The sequence below is a fragment of the Linepithema humile genome, chromosome 2 (assembly GCF_040581485.1).
Source record: "Linepithema humile isolate Giens D197 chromosome 2, Lhum_UNIL_v1.0, whole genome shotgun sequence".
Classification (NCBI taxonomy): Eukaryota; Metazoa; Arthropoda; class Insecta; order Hymenoptera; family Formicidae; genus Linepithema; species Linepithema humile.
In genome coordinates this window covers 1,767,564-1,789,697 of record NC_090129.1, presented here as the reverse complement: position 1 = coordinate 1,789,697, position 22,134 = coordinate 1,767,564, and the positions used below count along the sequence as shown (strand labels likewise).

Here is a 22,134-nt window from a genome sequence, read left to right as displayed (position 1 = left end):
GCGAGTGAGTTTCCGCGCGATCTCCGCCGAAAGGAATTTTGCGAAGGCACGCACACGCGACTCACGTTCGCCCGCACGGAGCGGCTCTAACCCGCTGACTGCCGGAGTCGCCCCTTTTCCGCCCGCCACGACCCGTCAGCCCCTAACTCCGGAGGCTATCCCCTGGTCCCCGCGCGGTCGACCTACCGCCACCCATCCACCCCGCGCCAGCACCACCCCCCCCCAACCCCACTACCATCACCTCCGCTGCCACCTTCGCGAAACCACCGCCGCCGTTGCCGCTTTTCCCGCCGCCGGTGTCTATTACCATAGTGATGTTGACCCGTTGCGTTCTTTGCTCGTGTACGGAATTTTCTTCTTTTTTTTCTTTGTTTCGCTATATTTTCATAATACGAGTAAGCCCTATAAATATCAGCGCCGGTTTCCAAGTTCTTATACGGCATCGAGATTGCGAGATTATTAAAATACGATATCTTTCACTCGGAATAGTAAAAGCTGATTTAAAATTGCGTTCACAATTATTCATTCGCTGTTATGAGCAATACAATACCGCCATAAATTGCTAATGTATGTATGTGCGGAACAGTCTACGAAAAATAACACAGGGATGAACAAGGTTATGAGAAAACCCTATGCAACTTGGATTTAAATACAACTGCTTCGAGTAGCAAAGAAATATCGCAGTGCGAAGATGGGGGAAATGTCCTTCAGCCACGGGGTCTCATCTCTCCCATCGGCTGAGGCTTTTCATATCTCGTAAATCCTTCGAGAGAAAGAACGGATGGAACCGGCACAGAACGAAAGATCTCGTCGGCCAATCTAATAGCTTTTTACGCCTTATTACTCATCGTTGCGCTCAAGCAAGTAGCGGCGGTCGGAATAGGAAAATGTTCGCATGTAACACGTTCAGTCAAGTACGAACGGACCGGACGAGATTCGTCGGAAAAGAGGTTTCGAGCAGCGTGAATTCTCGTGGCAACTAATACAGCGGAAGGGAATGCGTCCGTAAATTCTCCGAACTTTTAAAAGACAAGAGCATGTCTCTGCTTTAATTTGCTCGCGCGAAGATGGAGGTGAGCGCAGCGCAGAGACGATCCATTGACGTGTAAAAATTTCGGCAAATACCATTGCGGATTCGACAAATGCGGATTTCAAGACGGAGAATTTAATATCTCTCGCTTAATTAAAGATAAAAGCGAATTTAAGCGCTTTCCTCGTGCAATCCGCAATTACACAAATTTTATAAAAATTATAATAATGTCATATTGTCTTTCACGTAAAGATTCTAAAAAGAACATCGAGAACTTCCTGCCAGATTTTATTTTCTTTTTAATAATTTCAAACAAATTAGAAAAACTGGTGTTTTAAGTATTGTTCTGTATTTTAGAAGCTCTGAAAAGTCACATTTAATTTATTTCGCCAACTATTATTATATGAAACGCTTCGTGTTACATTACCATTTAAATATTTGCATAAAATAATTTAGATGCGCCGAGATCTTTGTCTTGAATTTTTCCGATTAGTGTAATTAGTGGAATGCATTCGATTGACGTATTACATTAGTGTCACAGAAATGGACGTGAATCGGGCGGAGGTGAGGAATCACGCCTTCTGCGGTCCGTTTGATCATGATCGTTTGACGATGGCACCAAAGAGACTTCGAGGAGCTCCCTAGCGAGAAGATAGACCGACGGGAATGGGAGAAGGAGGCAGAGAACCGAGCAGACGGATCTACTCGAACAAGCACCAAGAAACTGATACGTCGATAGCAATCGTCCTATCGTCAGCGAGCTACAGATCATCCGAATTACATGGAAACGCCACGCCTCGTTATCGATAGCTCGCAAATATCGTTGGTATTGTAATTGACACATTAAATACTGCGGGAATCATCGGTGACAAGGATGATCAACGCTACGATATAAATCGTATTGACACGTATGTAAAATGTAACCAACAGTATTTTGTAAGTTATTAACATCGTTGATCGAACGCAACAACACTAATTAAACATGTGTCAAAGATTAAATTTATTGGTCGTAATATGATCTTCATCAGTTTTTTCGCGAAATTAATCGCGAGAAATCCGCGCGAGATGTTTTAAACAATAACGGATAACGATAAAGATAAATTCTGATGCAGTTACATTTTTAATATAAAGCGCACAATGCAGTCCAAAAATACCATGGATATTTACGTAAATAGCCATGCTGCAATTATAATTGAGCGTTTTATTTTTCACATGCTGCATACCGAATTTTCATGTGTAAACGAAACCTCGCGACTACGCAGTCCAAATTTGCAAACTGTTTTTGAGCAACGTTTGCCGATAATGTTAGCAGACTCGCGCCTGCCGACTATTGTCCGCCGCGCCGATTTCTGCAATACGATCGCGTCGCGGTAGATTACAGGCAATTACGCCCGTCGTTCAGACGAATCGCAGTCGCGTGGTTGGAGGTCGGCACGGGGTTATTTGACGTCCCGGAGGGCAGTCCGGTGCAATCCAGAAACTTCAATATTTGATATAGGTAGACCCTGTATACCGAGGAGGTCTTCGAACTAGTTTCGCCGTGTACGGCTTGATGACGTGCAAATTGGGTTACCCGCCCACGGGAATCGTATAATTGAATTTCGCCAGGTGTCCTTATTATCGGGTACACCTTCAGTCGAGGCACCGCACGGCGGTTCGTCACGATTTTCGATGTCCGATCGCGCTGACGTATCTTTTTCCGCTGGAGCGAGTCGAATTAAGATAACGCGATTATCATGTTATACATAAGACTGCAATAAATAGACCACGTCTATTTGCAACGCGTGTACATCAAGTTTACGCAGAATATCCGCGAAACTAACTTTACAAATTGTTAATTTTGTTATCTTAAATTGTGTTAATGTCATTAAAGCGTCGAAAAGTCGGCGCGTGGAAAGAATCAATTTGCTCGAAATTACCGAAAAAAAAATCAAGAAATCCGAAAAACTGTTAATAATTATAAATAATCGTTCTCATCTTGTGCCAAACTGGTCGCACACGACACGAGTCCCTACTTTGTAGATTCCCTCTGCGCAGGAAGTCTCATGTAATTCTCCGGCGCCGTATGTACACCGCCTTCATCTACCCGGAAAACATTACTCTGACCCACTCGTACCTACAGGAAATATTATACGTATTTGCAGGATGTTTCCCTGTTGATAATCAAATTGGAAACTTGTTATTGCGCTTCCATTAGATTTTACCAAATTTTTGACATTGTTTGATTTATATCTGTCTTCATATTTATATTTATATCTATTCATATTTATTTCATATTTATACGTCAAAACGATTAACGCATAAATTGTTTTGTCAGTGATTTCGATAAATAAAAGTGCAAACAAAAATACAAATATAATTTTGTCTATACAAATATTTTTTTTACAAAAAATGCAACACCACACGAATACGCGTGCTTAAACAAGAGTGATACGTGTATTTCGAAAAAAAATTGAGTGTTATTATTTGAACCGCGAGATTGAGGTTCGGTAAATAATGTCGATAAACTTACACGCCGAGAATCGCTATCTTCCCGACGAACGCGATAAATCGTCGGCTGTGTGAGTGAATCGAGGCGATCCGGACACGAAAATGCAAGAATACAACGGCGTGGCAACAGCGAGCTTCTACGACATAATAAAAATTGACTTATCGCATTATAGTCCCTAATTACATAATGTAGTATGCATAATGGACGTTTCGCGAGAGCTCCGGGCGACCGGTTAACGACCACCAACTCCAGCGCCACGCAAATACGAGCAGTCAATGTGGGGGTCGCGAGGGCTCGAAGGAAGAAGAACGAGATAGACGCGGAAGTAGGAGTGTCGGGGGCCATAAACTCGACGAGTATAGATAATGCTCGTGTATACAGCGGAGCGCACTCTTCATCCTCTTCTGTCTCCTCGCCGGATGAAGAGATGCAGCGGCAATGCGACGCGACGCGACGGGACGCGCCACGAAGACAAGCAACCAAGTGCTACGCGGCACAAGAATGAGAGTTCCAAGACTGCGTTTCGAAAGCTATTATCCTCTAGCCGTGAGACCGAAAAGAACGGAAGGACAAAGGAAGACTCCTTCGTGTGACGTAACCTTATTCCGTTCCATTTAAGTTAGCTCGGCTTCCACGGTTTCAGCGACGCTCGGCCGATTGCCATAACGACGCGCCACGGAAGATCGCCGTTCCGAGATTCACATCGCGACGCGCAACAGACTTCGTCTTCGCTAAAGCTAGCTATTACCGGGTTTTATCGCAACCTTTAACTTTTATATTAATAACTCGGTTATGACATAAAATCTGCTTATTATTTGTTGCAGCAAAATGTTGGATTTCTTCAACAATTGACTAACGAGAAAAAGTGTGCGCTTATCGAACTGATCGTTCGATTGTTCAAGAATTCAGCTAATTACAATTTTGGATTACTTTTACGTTGATTTAAATAAAAAATTTGCATAAAAGGGCTGAGAGAATTAGAACAGGATTACGTTCGCCCAATAGTTTAATTCTTTATGAAAAAAGTACACGTTTCGGTTATCGGATTTAGCCTTCTTCAGTGTACAGGTTTATTTCCGCACGTTATTGTGATGATTTCAATTTACATTATGATACGATAATATGTGTCTGGATTGCATCTCATTACCAAATCAAGGTTAATAATATTTATTCGAGGTCCGCATGTGCCATCATCTTCTACGTATCACCTTGAAATGAATCACATTGAATTTGGAAGTCATCATGTTAGAATGTTATTAACCTTGATTTAGTAACGAGATGCAACCCAGACACGTATCATCGTATCATAATGTAAATTGAAATCATCACAATAGCGTGCGGAAATAAACTTTTATTGTACACTGAAGAAAGCTAAATCCGATAGTCGAAATATAGTCCGATAGTCTGTACTTTTTGTATAAAGAATTAAATTATTGGGCGAACGTAATCCTGCTCTAGCTCTCTCAGCCCTTTTATACAAATTATTATTTAATAATATAAGAGCGAATAATATTATTATAGGAATGCGAATGTATGAGTGTATGTAAATGTATTGATGAACGAATGGAAAGAGTGAGCGGAAGAGATCTGATCGTATGTCGGAAGCGATTGAAGTGGGCGGTATGACGATATGTCAGCGCGAGAATAAAGCGAGAAAAAAAAACGCGACAACGGCGTAGACTGCCGAAGTCAACAAAGTCAGCCGAAGAAGCGTAAGTGTATGAATCTGTGAATGCATGTGTTTTCTATAAAAGCGGGCTTCCCGAAAGCCAAAGAAGAGAGTCTGAGACTGACTGTTGTAGAGTGCAGATCGAGCGAGATTATTATAAAGCGAGAACGTTTGTTAATTTCCATATTTGAACCTAATAAATCCCATATTATATATAGTTTGAATTGTTAAATAGAAAATTTTAGAAATAGTTTCAAAAATTTGCTCCTTTGCATCTATAAAAATCGATCAATGCCGTGATTTGAATGTTATATGATATGAATCTCGTAGTATGCATAGATTAGATAAAAAAAAAGATAACGCATGGTAAATTAACTATAGCTTTATTTTGTATCAATATAAATATCCTTTAGTATCCAAATAAGTGTACAAGTAGTTTAACAAATTTTTATTATTTTTATCATGTCTGAATTTATGTGTCTCGCGTATGATGATAAATTATACGTCCGAATTTATGTTCGTACGAAGATAAGTAATAATTTTTAAATTTTTATTCAATTATGATAAATGTACACGTGTTATATTTGTTATAAGAAATTGCGACAAAATCGAAACTGCAAATCAATGTATTATCAAGCTGCCTATAATCTCACAAAATGATATTCTAGTTTTCATTAACTCTGTTTAATTAAATTCGATATTGATCAACAATTGTAAAATAAATCACGTATATATTTAAATACATATTACTATTATGTAATTTATACGTGTTAAAAATAAATATAAGAGATAATATAATATATCGTCGCCAGTTCATTACATACACATAATTATGACAATTTAATTATCGCAATGTATTCGTAATGCATTAAGTTCAAAAATCGTTATTAATGCAATCAAAAATTTACGTTCTCAATATATTTCAACAAAGTATGTCATTTCAAAAGATAGTTAACAAAAAAAACCATAAAATTACATAAATTACAAAAATATATTAATGCAATATAATTGAAAAATTATTCTCTTTTCAATTTAATTGAATTAATTCGACTTTTCTTTTTCTGCTAAATAAAAAATTAATTAAGAAAAAATTAAACAAAAAATAAATCATAAATGTTATGCATTATCAGTAATGCAGATGTCATTTTTATCATTTCACTTTATCTAAAAATTACGTATGTACAGCTTATACCAATCAACAAAAACGTATATTATTTATCTCTCAGCGATGCAAAACACATGTCATGACTTTAATATCACGACGATTCTCTTATAGGATAAATACTCTGTTGTATCTTACAGACTCAGTCGTACGAAACCCACGGAAAGATCATCATGAATCATGAACCAGAGAAGAAGATCAGCAAAGTTATATGGCCTCAATGGATCGCTGGTATCGGAGGTATATAACACGACATCAATATTATAGTTTAACATCAATTAAGTATAATACTTATAAATATACAAATAGGCCAAAATTTTATTATATAATTTCAAAAACTATCAAAACGTGTAACTTAGATATACAGGATGTTTCATAATGTTCGTGCCAACGCTCGTGTGCGGGTAGAGTGCGGTAAACTGAATAGAAAAGTCCTTTACCGTTTTGCAATTTTCGCAATAATAATTGAGGTATTAATTAAAGAGAATTGACGAATAATCACGCGTTGCGCGCGGCTAAACCATGGGCTGTACACTCTAGGCGTGACAGCAACGAGGATCGCACAGCAACGAAAAATAACAACACGTATTATTCCTGCTCTCGCCAGCGTTGTTATTTTTCGTTGCCGTGCGATCCTCTCTGTCACGCCTAGAATGTAAAGTCCATGATCTAGCCGCGCGCAACGCGTGATTATTCGTCAATCCTCTTTAATTAATATCTCAATTATTATTGCAAAAATTGCAAAACGGTAAAGGACTTTTCTATTCAGTTTACCGCACTCTACCCGCACACGAGCGTTGGCACAATCATTATGAAACATCCTGTATAACAATACCTATATAACCATCTATATAACATTAGACATCTATAACGACAAAATTATTCATCATATTTAAGAGTAACGTCAAGAACAACCAATATTTTGCAAATTTCAGTCACTCTCCTAGCACTGGAAATAGGAATGATGACGGCTTGGAGCTCACCGTACATCGCCCATCTGACTTCGCCCGAATCTCAAATTCCTATGACAATGGACATGGCATCCTGGATAGTATCGCTTATAAATCTAGGCAGATTAATTGGCGCCGTTTCTGGAGCGGTCATCATGAATTATCTCGGAACCAAAACGACAATCCTCATCATTACTTTGCCGATAGGTCTCTGCTGGATTTTTACAATCGTGGCTAATCAAGTGGAGTGGTTATACGCGGCGAGATTTCTTGGTGGTATCGGCATGGGAAAAGCATTTAGCTTTCCGTTTTACATAAGTGAAATCGCAGATCCTAGCATCCGCGGAGCTCTAGTCGTTTTAGGTATGTGTTACAATTTTAAGTGCGTGACAAACGTTTAGAAACTTAAGAAAATTCCAGATGTTAAACGGTGCGCAATTAGTGAAGTTTGTTAAATTTTTTTAACTCACGATGTAAAACTATGTGTTTCAAAATCTAATCGCGAATATTAGAAGTGATAACAAAACTACGACAATAGAACTCCATAGATAATGAGTGATAAGATAAGATATAACATTGCAAAAAATATGCATTTGAAACTCGATAGAGAAGAATACGGTAAAAAAATTAAATACTGTATATTAAGAAGTATGAAACTTTCTCTTTACAGCTATGAGCGGATTATCGATAGGCAATCTAACGATGAGCATCATGGGTGCATATTTAAACATAAAAATCTCTGCCTGCGTAGCCCTTATCTTCTGCATTATAATGATGATCATTTTCATCTGGTTGCCAGAATCGCCGCATTATTTCATCAAAGTGAAAGCAGAAGATAAAGCGCGAGCGTCAATACTTTGGTATCATCGCGACTGTAACGTGGAATCTGAGTTACAAGCTCTGAAGAACTTCATTGAGACGAATAATAATCTACCTTTCATAGATACTCTAAAAGAGTTCAGACGTACGCATATCTGGAAAGCCCAGTGTCTTATACTTGTGCTCTTCATGTACAGTCAGATGTCCGGTATGAACAACGTAACCTTTTACATGGAAACGATTTTACGAAATGCACAAGTGACCGTCATAGAACCAGCAGTGGTCGTGATAATCACTACTGCTACTGGAATCGTCAGTTCCTTTCTCTCCATGTTGCTAATCGACAATTTCGGCAGACGTATCGTGATGATTATTGCCAGCTTAAACGTCACGTTTTCGCTAATCTGCTTGGGCACAACGTTCCAACTTCTCGACAAAGGCTTCAATCCCGCCGATATTCAGGCTTTGCCGATTTTTTCGATGTTATACTTCCAGGTAGCCGTCTTCATTGGCATTCTTTCGGTACCCGTCACAGTACTGGGCGAAATCTTTCCGCCGCACGTTAAATTCGTGGCCGGTTGCATTTGCGGCGTCGTAGGTGGAATCTTTGCCTTTATTTCCACGTCGACTTATCAACCCTTGGTGAATCTAATCACGGAAAAATATGTCTTCTACATTTATGCCCTGGGACTGATAACCGCTATACCGTTCACATTCTTTTATATGCCTGAGACCAAAGGCAAGACTTTGCAACAGATCCAGGAAGACCTGACGAAAAAAAATTGAGTCGATTGCATTTATCGAATTATTCCGATAAATTATAAGAAATTCGTAGTAGATGATAATTAAGTTTCCTGAATTCATTGCGAGAGGTTTTTCATGTGTCGTGTCGATGCCAGGTAATACAACTGCCACTGTTAATGATCTAATAATTTTCAATCTCTTGTAATATTTTTATTCTATTCAGTCGTTGCATTATTGAACGATTTGTTTTACGCGCTGACGAGATCGTTGTTTCTTTATTATAATTTATCTATTTATGTACGATAAGCATTTGACGCTCACAATTGATCTCTGAACGACGTCATACACCCAATGAACGTATTGTTGCAAAGTTTGTAATTGTACATAGATAAGCGTTTTGTACAAACCGATAAAAATATACATTTTTTGTAAATGTCTTCTCATTTGATATCTCCTTATATTCTAGCATTTTATTTTACAAATTTCACAAAAAATTATACTTTTTAACACACAATCTTGCTTTAGAAGCACGTGCTGTGATATATTTTTCATAAGCATATAAACATGTTTTTATTTTGAAATCAACGTTAGTACCTAATCATTAATGCTCAAAGATGTGTTTTAAAATATTTTTTACACTTTTATCATACCTGTGAGTTTATGCACGTGATATGAAGATAAATAACCCTTCCCAAATATTCATCTAACATGAGATAAATGTACATACATATGTATGTACATGCTATATGTATGATAAGAGATTGTGATAAAACTAAAATTGCTAGCCAATCCATTATCATATAATTTTTAACCTCACTGCTAAAAGATACTCTATTTTTCATTAAATCAAATTATATATTAATAAACACTTATAAATTAAATCATAAAAATATCTAAACATTTATTATTATATATTTTGCATTTGTAAAAAATAAAGATCCAAAAATATAAGAAGTAAATTAAAATATTAATACTAGTACATTAAATAAACATAATTATGACAATTTAATTATTACAATGCATCAATAATGTAAAAGTTGAAAATCATTATTAATACAATCAAGAATTGTTATATATTCGACATACTTAAAAAAAGTATATCATTTCAAAGCGTAGCTAACTAAAAAATCAAAAATTAACTATATCAAAAATATTGTATATGATATAATTGAAGAATTATAATTAATTCAATTTTTTTCCATACAACAAAAAAATATAATACCCACAATTAAAAAGTAAATCACAAATAAATTATCAGTAATGGAGATTCAATTTTATCATTTTACTTTATCTAAAATTATAAAAGTAATGTATAAACAGCTTAGACAAGTAACACATACATTATTTATCTCTCAGCGACGCAAAACACGAGTCATGACTTTAATGTCTCAACAATTCTTCAATACTGTTATATTCATAGACTCAGTCGTAAACGACCCACCAGAAGATCAGCATGGATCATAAGGCAGAAGAAAAGAAAATCAATAAAGTTAAATGGCCTCAATGGATAGCCGGTATCGGAGGTATGTAACACATATTTTGATCATTTGTATTAATATATTAATATTATCCATTTTAATATAAATATATTTTAATATAAATTAAATATTTTCTTTAGACATATTCATTAAATATAACAAAATTTTATTATGTGTTTTTTTTTAATGTATAGAAATCTGTGATTTAGATATAAAAGCTACATATATAATTTTAAACACGTGTAGAAACAAAATAATTCACTAAATTTAAAAGAGATGTTAATAAAGATCAACAATTTTTCAATTTTTAGTCAGTCTCCTATTACTGCAAATAGGAATGATGATGGCTTGGAGCTCACCGTACGTCGCTCGTCTAACTTCGCCCGAATCCCAGATACCTATGACAATGGACATGGCATCCTGGGTAGTTTCTCTTATAAACCTAGGCAGACTAATTGGCGCCGTCTCTGGTGCTATCACTGTAAACTACTTCGGAACCAAAAGAACGATACTCATCACTAGTTTGCCAATGGCTCTCTGCTGGCTCTTTATAATCGTGGCTAATCGAGTGGAATGGTTATACGTGTCTAGATTTCTTGGCGGTATCGGTATTGGGAAAACATATGGCAGCTTTTCGCTTTATCTAGGCGAGATCGCAGACCCCAGCATCCGGGGAGCTCTAGTTGTTTTAGGTATGCATTCTAATATGCATTGTGTCCATTTTCATAGAGTGTACAATTCGAAGAATGTGAAAAGTGTTTAATGTTAAAGCGATGTCATTCCAGTCGTAGATTTTGCAAATAAATATTTTTTTAATCACGATGCAAAACAATACTTTTTCAAACCTGATAGCGGATCGTACGAGTGATAAAATCAACAACAGTGTCTAATAAATGCATAAATAATAACTGATCAGATAAGATAACACTGCAAAAAATATACACATGTGAAATTTTGCAATCTAAAAAAATTAAACAATGTATGTCATGAGTGATTAAACTTTCTCTTTGCAGCTATGAGCGGATTATCAATAGGCAACCTAATAATGTGCATCATGGGCGCATATTTAAGCATGGAAGTCTCTGCCGGCATATCACTCGGCCTTTGCATTATACTAATGGTTATTTTCATCTGGTTGCCAGAATCGCCGCATCATTTCGTCAAGGTGAAAGCAGAAGATAAAGCGCGAACGTCTCTACTTTGGTATCATCGTGATTGTGACGTGGAATCTGAACTGGAAGCTCTGAAGAAGTTCATTGAAACGTATAATAACCTGCCTTTTGTAGATGTTATAAAAGAATTCAGATATACGCATATCTGGAAAGCACTGATTCTTGTGTTTGTGCTCTTCATGTACAGTCAAATGTGCGGTATGAACAATGTATTGTTCTACATGGAGACTCTTCTGCGAAAAGCACAAGTAACCGTCATAGATCCGGCAACTATCGTGATCATCACCACTGCTACTGGAATCGTCAGTTCCCTGTTGTCCATGCTTTTGATCGACAACTTCGGCAGACGTATTATGATGATAATTTCCAGTTTAAACATAACGCTCTCGATAATCTGCTTGAGCACGGCGTTTCAACTTCTTGACGTGGGCTACAATCCTGCCGATATTCAGGCTCTACCAATCTTTTCGGTGTTATATTTTCAGGTATCCGTCTTCATGGGCATTCTTTCGATACCCACCACAGTACTAGGCGAAATCTTCCCGCCGCACATTAAATGCATAGCTGGCTGTCTCAGCAGCATCGTGTCTGGAGTCTGCGCATTCATTTCCACATCGACTTATCAACCTTTGATAAATCTAGTCTCGGAGAAATATGTCTTTTACATATACTCTGTGCTACTGATAACCGCTGTACCGTTTACTATTTTCTGTATGCCTGAGACCAAGGGCAAAACGTTACAACAAATCCAAGACGATTTGATGAAAAAAGATTGAATCGATTCGAATACGTTTATTCTGACAATATATAGAAAATTCATGATAGACGATAACTCAATTTCTCGCGTTCGTTGAGAAAAATTTTTCATGATCGGTGCCAAGTAACGTTGCCGCGACGATTAACGGTTTGATAAATTGCAATCTGCTGCGGTATTTTTGCTCTATGCAGTCGTTTCATGTACAACGATTTCATCTACACGTAAGATGATTCTATTATAACGTTATCATCTGTTATAAATATCTCTGCTCGCACGATTGACTTCTGAGCAATACCTTTAATATCTCATCAGTATATGAATGCCAAGTTTGTATTTTTATGTATACAGATAGGCTTTTTACATGCCGATAAAAATATATATATTTTTTCTAAGTCTTCTTTTCTCTTGATACCACGTTTATATTCGAATATTTTGTGTCAAAGTTTTGTATTCAAAAATTAAATTGCGATCTTTCTATTACAATCAGATTTTAGAAATACTTGTGAAACTATTGTTCTCGTTGTTGGAAAATTACTTTTATGCCGAATATTACGTCAAGAAATTAAATTAATATATATTTTATTAGTATAAAAATAATATCTATATTGTATTTAATTATTGTATTAAAGTTTTACACAATTATCGTCAAAAATTATTTACTGAATTTTCCTATAGAGTACAAATAAACTTCTTAATTGGATTGTACAGAAAGAGACACAATTGTATACAAAACTTATCTATCTTTTGATTTACTTCCGAGCACTAAAACGCGTTTCAACATTATTATAGTTCAGTACAGATTACATTGTAGCAGGTCGAAGAAAATCTTATCCTGACTATGATATAAATATAACACGTTAATAATTAACGACGTTAGAAAATTTTAGGTAAAATAACCGCTGAAAATGCAATTATATAATTGCAATAGAGCCATATTGAAATCAGAGCTAATTTTCTGATTGAAGCTAATTAAATAAATCTGCTGAAAATTTTCAGCAATTAAATTTTCTAAAAATATTTAGCACTGCAAAAAGTATCGATGGAAAATAACAGTTATAGTATAAAAGCAATTGATTATAATAATTAAATAAGTTAAGAAATAATTTTAAGATTAAGTTAAGATAAAGTTCAAAACTAAAGTGAAAAAATGGAGCTACCAAAATGGAAAATATTCAAATTGTTAATCACAGTCTGTTAATAAAGATATTTTTCAGATTTGGAACTATATTTAATTTTCCTAGTTATATACTTTCTTATATCTCCACCTATAATAAAAATAAATTTTTAAAAAAGTGTTTTAAATTTCCCTATTTTGAAATAAAAATTAACTATTGATTAAATAAATAATTCGAACTTGCATTAATTTATGTTCAGATTAACTGATATTATCAGCAACATGACTTGAATATCATACGATATAAATCTTGTAGTTTGCATAGGCGAGATACAAAAAAAGCCTAAATCTCGGCAAAGAGATACATCATAGCATAATTTTGTTCAATGTCAATAGTATTTAAAATTTAGATTTGCATTTTGATTCATTCCTTTTTTACTTTTATCATACGTCGGAATTTATGTGTGGGTGTAGATAAATAATAGTTTCCAAATTTTTATTCAACGTATGATAAATGTATACGTGTCATATTAGTTATTAAGATTGTTAGTTAAGAGATTGCGACAAAATCGAAATTACAAATTAATACATCATCAAGCAACCTTTAATCTCACAAAATAATATTCTAGTTTTCATTAACTCTGTTTAATTAAATTAAATTCGATATTGATCAACAGTTATAAAACGTTTTTCAAAAAAGTAAATCATTTCAAAATTTAGTTAACAAAAAAAATAAATTACAAAAATATACTAATGCAATATAAATGAAAAATTATTTTATCTTTTTCTTTTAAATTTAATTGAATTTATTCGACTATTTTTCTTCTGTGCGATAAAAAAATAATTTGGCAACAATTATTCAATTGAACGATAAATCTCAAGTTTTGTGAATTTTCTCAGTAATAAAAATACCATTTTTATCAAGTCACTTTATCTAAAGATTAAGATTATTAACAGTTCACGATAGTCAAGAGATGCATGCATTATTTATCTTTCGGCGGCGCAAAACGCATGTCACGACACTAAATGTATGTCTCGACGATTCTCCAATAGAATAAATACTCTGTTATATCCCACAGAAGCTCAGTCGAAAACGACCCGCGAACAGATCATCATGGATCATGAGACAGAGAAAGAAAAAGTGAAAAAAATTAAGTGGCCGCAATGGATTGCTGGTACCGGAGGTGTGTGATACATATTTTGATTATATTTATATGTTATTATAATAGTTTTATATAATCTCAAATATTATTAGCTATACTTTTTAAATATACTGAGATTAAATATAACATAATCTTATCATGCGGTCTTTGAAATCTAATAATGTTTCAGAGAAATAAAAATCACTTACATAATTTTAGATACGTGTGTGTAAAGACAAAATTACTCATTAAATCTATAAGAGAAATATAAACAACAGCCAACAATTTTTCTATTTTTAGTCACTCTTCTACTGCTGCAAATAGGAATGATGTCGTCTTGGAGCTCACCGTACGTTGCCCAACTGACTTCGCCCGGTTCCCAGATACCTATGACAATGGACATGGCATCGTGGGTAGTTTCGCTTATAAACCTAGGCAGACTATTTGGCGCCGTTTCTGGAGCCGTCGCCGTCAACTACCTCGGAACCAAAACAACGATCCTCGTCACTAGTTTACCGATAGCACTCTGTTGGCTCTTTACAATCGTAGCTAATCGAGTGGAATGGTTATACGCGGCTAGATTTCTCGGTGGTGTCAGCCTGGGAAAAATATACAGCAGTTTTTCGCTTTATCTAGGCGAAATCGCAGACCCCACCATTCGCGGAGCTTTAGTCGTTTTAGGTATGCGATCTAGTACACATCGTGTCAATTTTCTACAAGTGTGTAACACAATTCAGAATGTGAGAAGTGCTCAATGTTAAAAAATCCGCAATGTTGAACTGTTCACGATTCTAGTCACGTAGTTTGCAGTTAAGTTCTTTTTTTTAAATCATGACGCAAAATAAGACATTCTAAAATCTGACAACAAATGTCGGGAGTAATAATATAATACCCGAGAAAAATGATGTAATATATGGTGTAATATGGTCAGATGTAAATATATATAATTAGTTATGAAAAGATCTAATAACATATGTAACTTTATATGATCATATAAAATTCAGATCTTTTCATAACTAATTATATATATTCACATCTGGCCAATTATACCATTTTTTCTCGGGTATCTATGACAGCGCTTAATAACTTTATAAATTATAAAATAAGATATGTCAAAAATTACGTCTAAAATTCAAAAAAGATATTTACAAAAAATTAAACCGTGTATATAAAAACCGATTAAACTTTCTCTTTGCAGCCATGGGCGGATTATCAATAGGAAATCTAATAATGGGCATCATGGGCGCATATTTAAGCTTGGAGATTTCTGCCAGCGTAGCTCTTGTCTTCTGCATTATATTGATGATAATTTTTATCTGGCTGCCGGAATCACCGTATCATCTCGTCAAGATAAAAGCGGAGAACAGGGCGCGAGCGTCTATACTTTGGTACCATCGTGACTGTGACGTAGAATTTGAATTGCAATCTCTAAAGAAGTTCATCGAAACGAATAATAGCCTGCCTTTCATAGATGTTGTAAAAGAGTTCAGATATACGCATATCTGGAAAGCACAGATGCTTGTATTTGTGCTCTTCGTGTACAGTCAATTGAGCGGTATGAACAATGTAATGTTCTACATGGAGACCATTTTACGAAATGCACAAGTGACCGCCATAGAACCGGCAGTGGTTGTAATCATAAGTACTGCTGCTGGGATTGTCAGTTCTATGATCTCCATGTTTCTAATCGACAAGTACGGCAGACGCATCATGATGCTGGTTGCCTGCTTCAACTCCGCCGTTTCGATGATCGGCTTGAGCACGACGTTTCAACTTCTCGACGCAGGCTACGCTGACATTCAAGGTCTACCGATCTTCTCGATGATATTCTTCCAGGTGGCCACCTTCATGGGCGTTCTTTCAATACCCACCGCAATATTGGGTGAGATCTTTCCGCCGCACATTAAATGCGTGGCTGGTTGTTTCGGCAGCATCGTGGCCGGAGTATTCGCTTTCCTCTCCACATCGACTTATCAGCCTTTGATACATCTAGTCACGGAGAAATACGTGTATTACATCTACTCCTTACTATTAATGACCGCTGTACCGTTTACAATCTTCTGCATGCCTGAGACCAAGGGCAAGAGCTTGCAGCAGATCCAGGAAGACCTGACGAAGAAAGGCTGAGTCGACTCGAGTGCGTTTATCGAATTATTCGGATAATTTATAGGACACTCGTGGTGGACGATAACTCAGTTTCTCGCGTTCGTGGCGAAAGGTTTTTCATGGTTCGTGTTGGTGCCAAGTAATGTTACTGCGACCATTAACGATCTGATAAATTGCAATCTCCCGCGGTTTTTTTTACCCTATGCAAACATTATACGTTCAACAATTTGCGCGCGAACAGTACCGCCGTTTTTCTATTATAGTGCTATTGCTTGTTATATATTTAACGCTTACGGTTGATCTCTGAATGTTGCCATTAGCAGCATCAGAGCATCGTTACAAAGTTTCAAGGGCTTTTTGCAAGCCGATATCACAATTTCTCATAAATGTTCGAAACGTTATCTTCGAGCATTTTGTTTGAAAAATTTGTATTTTGCTAAATAAAATAAACTTCTTCTTTGATACATTTTTCGATGTTTCTATTACAACTAAATTCTAGAAAAACTTTCAGCCATGTGTGATATAAAGTTATTTATATAAAACATTACATATAAAAAAATTTTATTAATTAAAAATTGTTTATACGTGTCTATAAACACAAAATTAATAATACGAAGATGTAAGTGAAAAAAGTTGATAATATAAAACATTGCTACACAATTTGCACGTGCAAACTAGGATGATTGTATACAGTGCGATGGGTAATGCAGTTTTAAATATCAAGCACAATATGCTGGTCTGAATTAAAAAGCGGCACCGTTGTATGTCAGAACTAGCATTCACGGCTGCTAGAAAAAAAACATAAATTCATTATGCACGTTTTTTCATCCACCGCTGAGATTTTCATTCTTATTCAACGCTTAATTTAAGTAACACAAATGTCATATAATTTTATAATGTGGTTATCAGACATAACAAAATTCAGCAGTGACACTATCCATTCTCAAATCAAGTTCGTATTATCGACAGATGTCACAACCAGCTCGCCGCGAGATCGACGTATTCCATCATCAAAAAATAATTTTGCCGTTAACTAGACGAAAAATATTCGCGCTAAAAAATAGTATGAAATAAACGAGTATCGACGAGTTCAATGAAGTGACAGCCAAAGATAACCATAATTTTCACGATAAATGCGCTCCTTGTACAAATAGCCTTCTGAAACTTATCACATTATTTATACAAATATCTAATGCGTCTAGTCACCTTTTGTTTCTACGTGTAATGCACATAACTATAAAAATAAGATCAACCGCAGAAATACAAACGCTGTAACTACGATTCCTATATCTACCATTTATATTCCTATCAATTGCGCACGTAATAAGTGGACTCGAAATAATAACGCCAAAAATGTTCGAGGCTCTGCTCCGATTATGGCCTCAATGGCTCGTTGCCGCAATAGGTTAGTATTAACTCCTCGAAATTTACTTGCACTTCAAGACCGTAATTTTATTCTATCTTTTGCGACATCCATGGTTCTCATAACTCTTTTTAATTGTTCTTCTTTAATTTAATATTTTTATATATTCCACGTGTCTTATTGAAACCAATGAGACGTGAACGGAATGAATGCCCCTCATCTCTTCCTGTGATACAACGCAATGTTGCATCGTAGTGACTCTGTTATGCATCAGTATCGGTCTCGCGGTCGGTTGGACATCGCCTTACTTGGCGCAATTAACCGGCGAGGACCCACCGTTTCCCGTAACGCACGAACAAGCGTCTTGGATAGCCTCTCTCTTGCCGCTCGGACGTCTCTTCGGCGCAGCCATCGGTTCTCTCTTCGTAGAATACCTCGGCAGCAAGATGTCTGTTCTGCTAACGGGATTGCCGATGATAGTTGCATGGATTTGCATAACTTGCGCCAATTCCGCCACGTGGCTGTACATTTCCAGAATACTGTCGGGTAATAGCGTCAATTATAGCTATTAACTGCCGGCGCGACGTGGAGAATAAATCGATTTGTCGATACGATTTTCCACGAGACATAATCACATCGGTTAAAAATCTTGTGTTTTAATAAGCTCTTTTAATTTTATGCCAATTGTGCAGAATTCTGTGAAACACGATTGCCATTTAACTTAGTCTCGAGCCTGTAATTATATCTGTCACGAAACTATGTCACGTTGATTAGGTGTATCAATGGGAATGATATTCAGCTGCTATCCACTTTATATCGGCGAAATTTCGGCGCCATCGATTCGCGGAGCCTTAGTAGGTCTAATTATCAACGGAATGCCTCTGGGCATATTGTTCGGCAACATAATGGGCCCCAATTTATCAATGATGTGCTTCGGAATCGTTAGTCTAACACTAACATTATGCTACATGGGTATCTTTCCGTTCGTGCCGCAGTCGCCGCATTACTTTATACGACGCAATGATATTAAAAAGTAAACACAATACTTCTATTTGTACAGTTACTTTACAAAGTAGATTTTCAAAGTTGTTTTCGGACTTTATTAATTCACGAGTTGTCAGTTAACTGATTCTGCCTCGAATATTGCAAGTGTTTTCCAAGCTAACAGTGATATCTTTATTTGCATAACTGATACGAATTAATAAAGAAACTAGATAAACATTCATTTAGGACGAATAATTATGTTCCATAAATTTTCAGCAATATTAAAATTGTTTTCGGTAATTGTGCAATGTGCTGAACAAATCGCCGATTGATTTAATATTATATAATTGTATGACATATAGAAGTAATGATATTTAATAATATATATTTGCATTTTATTTTTAAAAGTAGAAAAAAATATTAGGGATGGTTTGTTTCGCTTTTATTTTTCGAGAGCATCAATGTTTTCTTATATGTTTCCTTTTTTCAAATAAATCGGTTTTCCTTTTTTTATTTACATATAAAAATATTAGATAAGATCATAAGAAGAATACTTTTTGTCATAAAATATTTCATATCTTATTCTGATATGTTCCAATCCTAATATTCTTGTTTTGACGGTTTTATCTTTTACATATAAAAAAGTAAAATGATTTAATTTAGATAAAACAAACACAATTGTCTTTAGTCTTCTATCTATTATTAACAGTTAACTCAGAAGCAAACGTATCGGTTATATTTAGCAGTTATTAAAACAGGTGTAATATTCAGGCAGAGTTGGTCTTTCAAAAAAAGAAATAGAGCGTGAGAGACATAGTGCGCAAAAAGTTACATTATTTTTATACTTGTGCAAAGAATGATCATCGATCGGCGATAAAAAAATAATCATAAAATATAAAATGCGACATATATTCAACATTTAAATATTATTTTAATAATATAAATTATGTTTTCGCGTATCAAATTGTTATAATATCATTATGATCTTAGAGCGGAGAAAGCTATTCAATGGTACCATCGAAAATCCGACTTAAGAAGTGAATTAGAAGCCGTGGAACGTTTCGTAAAGTCAACGTATGCAATGACTATAAGAGAACGATTGGAACAAATAAAGGAGCCGAAGAACCGCCGTGCTTTCGTAATAATAATTCTGCTGTTCATGTTTATGCAACTCAGTGGATTGAACACCGTTATATATTACATGGAGATTATTGTAAGAAAAGCGATGATTACATCGATTACACCTTCGTCCGTAGTGATTATCGTCAATGCGACTGGTATGATTCATTCCGACATCAATAATATTCATTTATTTTATTTCTATCTTCATTTCATATTTTTATATATTACTCAAATATTAATCAAATGTGAAATGATCTCATTTTAAAATTTTTGAACATGAATTGTCATATGTCAATCATAATAGACGTATATTAATATTTTATTTTAAAATAATGAAAGATCGATCATTCTTGCTGCTTCTCCGTTTTCCTTGTTCATGAATCTTTAATTTACTCAATTATTTATCACGCAGGTATCATTTTCGGATGGCTTGGCGCATACGCCATCGATCGCTGCGGCCGTAGAATCCTATTGGCGATCTCATCCTCCGGCGTCATAGTCGGCATGTGGTTGTTGAGTCTACATTTTTTGCTACTAGACTACGACTACGATCCCGGTGATCTCGAGTGGCTGCCCATTCTATCGTTGCTGATATTCATGCTAATGTGCTTTGGTCTCGTGCCGGTGCCCAGTACGATGCTGAGCGAATTGTTTCCGTCAGATCTGAAAAGTGCAGCTGGATTTGTCGCCAGCATCACGTCGGCGATATTCGCATTTATCTCCACTAAGTCATATCAACCGCTGGCGGATATCATAGGCGATCAGTATATTTTCTTGATATATGTGGCGATTATGGTAATCTGTGTGGCGTACTCGCTCACTTTGGTGCCGGAGACGAAAGGAAAAACATTACAGGTAATGTCTGTGTGTAATGTTATCATATTTGCATATACCCGGATAGGTAAATATTAGCAATGTTAGCAGATTGACGGTGAATGTCAAATTTCATATAACTTTTTACTTACTGGATAATTCTAATTGAATGCATTAATAAAGACTAATTAAATACCAATAGATTAACATTGAATAGTAATACAATAATATTCCTTCCTGTGTAACATCGTATAGATTGCGTCGAAAAAACAATCATAAAATTGAATTAATTTAATTCATTGACGCATAAATAATGTCTATTAAGTATATACATAATGCATTGAAAGCCATTGAGAGTTTCAAAAGTTTCATTTGTCTTAATATCGTTGTTTGCTAAAAATCCCTCTAGACATAAAACACAAGTAAACTTCTTAATTGGATTACACAGAAAGAGTCAAAACTATATATAGAAGCTATTTGTCTCTTGGTTTAATATCCGAGAAGCAGAAAGGGTTCCAGTATTATTATAGTTCAGTGTGGATTACATAATGTTATGGGTCACAGAAAGTTTTATCTCTTGGAAATGACGCGTTAATAATTAACGACTTTAATAGGAAATTCAAGATATGATGGCCGCGGGAAGTGCTACTGAAAGGTCGCAACAAGAAAGCCATGTCGAAAACTGACGATACTTTAACAAATTAAATTTTATAGTGGTAATGATTAGCAATATAATTATAAGAAACCTAATTAAGAAAATGTGTGTATTATACAAGCTTTTAATATTGTAGATATTGTTAGTATGCATGTTTCACACACTATTATAAAAAAAAAGATTTAATGTCTATTAAATATATATATACATAATGCATTGAGAGCCTCGTACAGTTTCAAAAGTTTAATTTGTCCTATTTTTGTTTGTTCAAAATCCCAACAGAAAATAAAGTTTGTACTATAAATTGATTGATTACGATAATTCAGCAAAATAAATTTAAGATAATAATATTATTAATGCCGCCATTTGATATAAATCTCGTAAGTTGCTAAGATTAGATAAAAAATGTTAATGTTTATTAAAATATATATCTCTTTATTTAGAGATCAATGTTAGAAATTTTTAATGCTCAAATATGCATTTTGATATATTTTGCTTACTTTTATCATATGTTTAAATTTATGTGTTCGATAAAAAAATAAATAATAGTTTTCAAATATTTA

General features: G+C 35.3%; 5 protein-coding genes across 9 annotated transcripts in view; 4 read left to right on the top strand and 1 right to left on the bottom strand.

Annotated features, from left to right (window-relative positions):
• Window positions 1–22,134, bottom strand: part of LOC105677475 (very long chain fatty acid elongase 1-like) — a 123,372-nt gene that overhangs the window by 67,440 nt on the left and 33,798 nt on the right. The gene's annotated exons all lie outside the window — the stretch shown is intronic.
• Window positions 6,419–9,298, top strand: LOC105677472 (facilitated trehalose transporter Tret1-like). Its single transcript, XM_012376114.2, has 3 exons — window positions 6,419–6,592; window positions 7,288–7,665; window positions 7,973–9,298. Exons 1-3 carry the CDS (start codon window positions 6,526–6,528, stop codon window positions 8,905–8,907), a joined length of 1,380 nt encoding a protein of 459 aa, XP_012231537.2. The 5' UTR covers window positions 6,419–6,525; the 3' UTR covers window positions 8,908–9,298.
• Window positions 10,278–12,664, top strand: LOC105677473 (facilitated trehalose transporter Tret1-like). Its single transcript, XM_012376115.2, has 3 exons — window positions 10,278–10,388; window positions 10,655–11,035; window positions 11,357–12,664. Exons 1-3 carry the CDS (start codon window positions 10,319–10,321, stop codon window positions 12,289–12,291), a joined length of 1,386 nt encoding a protein of 461 aa, XP_012231538.1. The 5' UTR covers window positions 10,278–10,318; the 3' UTR covers window positions 12,292–12,664.
• LOC105677471 (facilitated trehalose transporter Tret1-like) lies at window positions 14,412–17,098 on the top strand. Its single transcript, XM_012376113.2, has 3 exons — window positions 14,412–14,570; window positions 14,829–15,209; window positions 15,727–17,098. The coding sequence occupies exons 1-3, from the start codon at window positions 14,417–14,419 to the stop codon at window positions 16,653–16,655; spliced, it is 1,464 nt and encodes a 487-aa protein (XP_012231536.2). The 5' UTR covers window positions 14,412–14,416; the 3' UTR covers window positions 16,656–17,098.
• Window positions 17,230–21,894, top strand: LOC105677374 (facilitated trehalose transporter Tret1-like). 2 transcript variants are annotated; one of them, XM_012375950.2, is made up of 6 exons: window positions 17,230–18,039; window positions 18,253–18,543; window positions 18,772–19,030; window positions 19,972–20,258; window positions 20,516–20,958; window positions 21,531–21,894. In XM_012375950.2, the coding sequence occupies exons 1-6, from the start codon at window positions 17,988–17,990 to the stop codon at window positions 21,600–21,602; spliced, it is 1,404 nt and encodes a 467-aa protein (XP_012231373.2). In that variant the 5' UTR covers window positions 17,230–17,987; the 3' UTR covers window positions 21,603–21,894. The 2 variants fall into 2 exon arrangements, with proteins under 2 accessions (XP_012231373.2, XP_067206533.1); XM_067350432.1 differs by having other exon boundaries at window positions 18,272–18,543; window positions 21,531–21,886.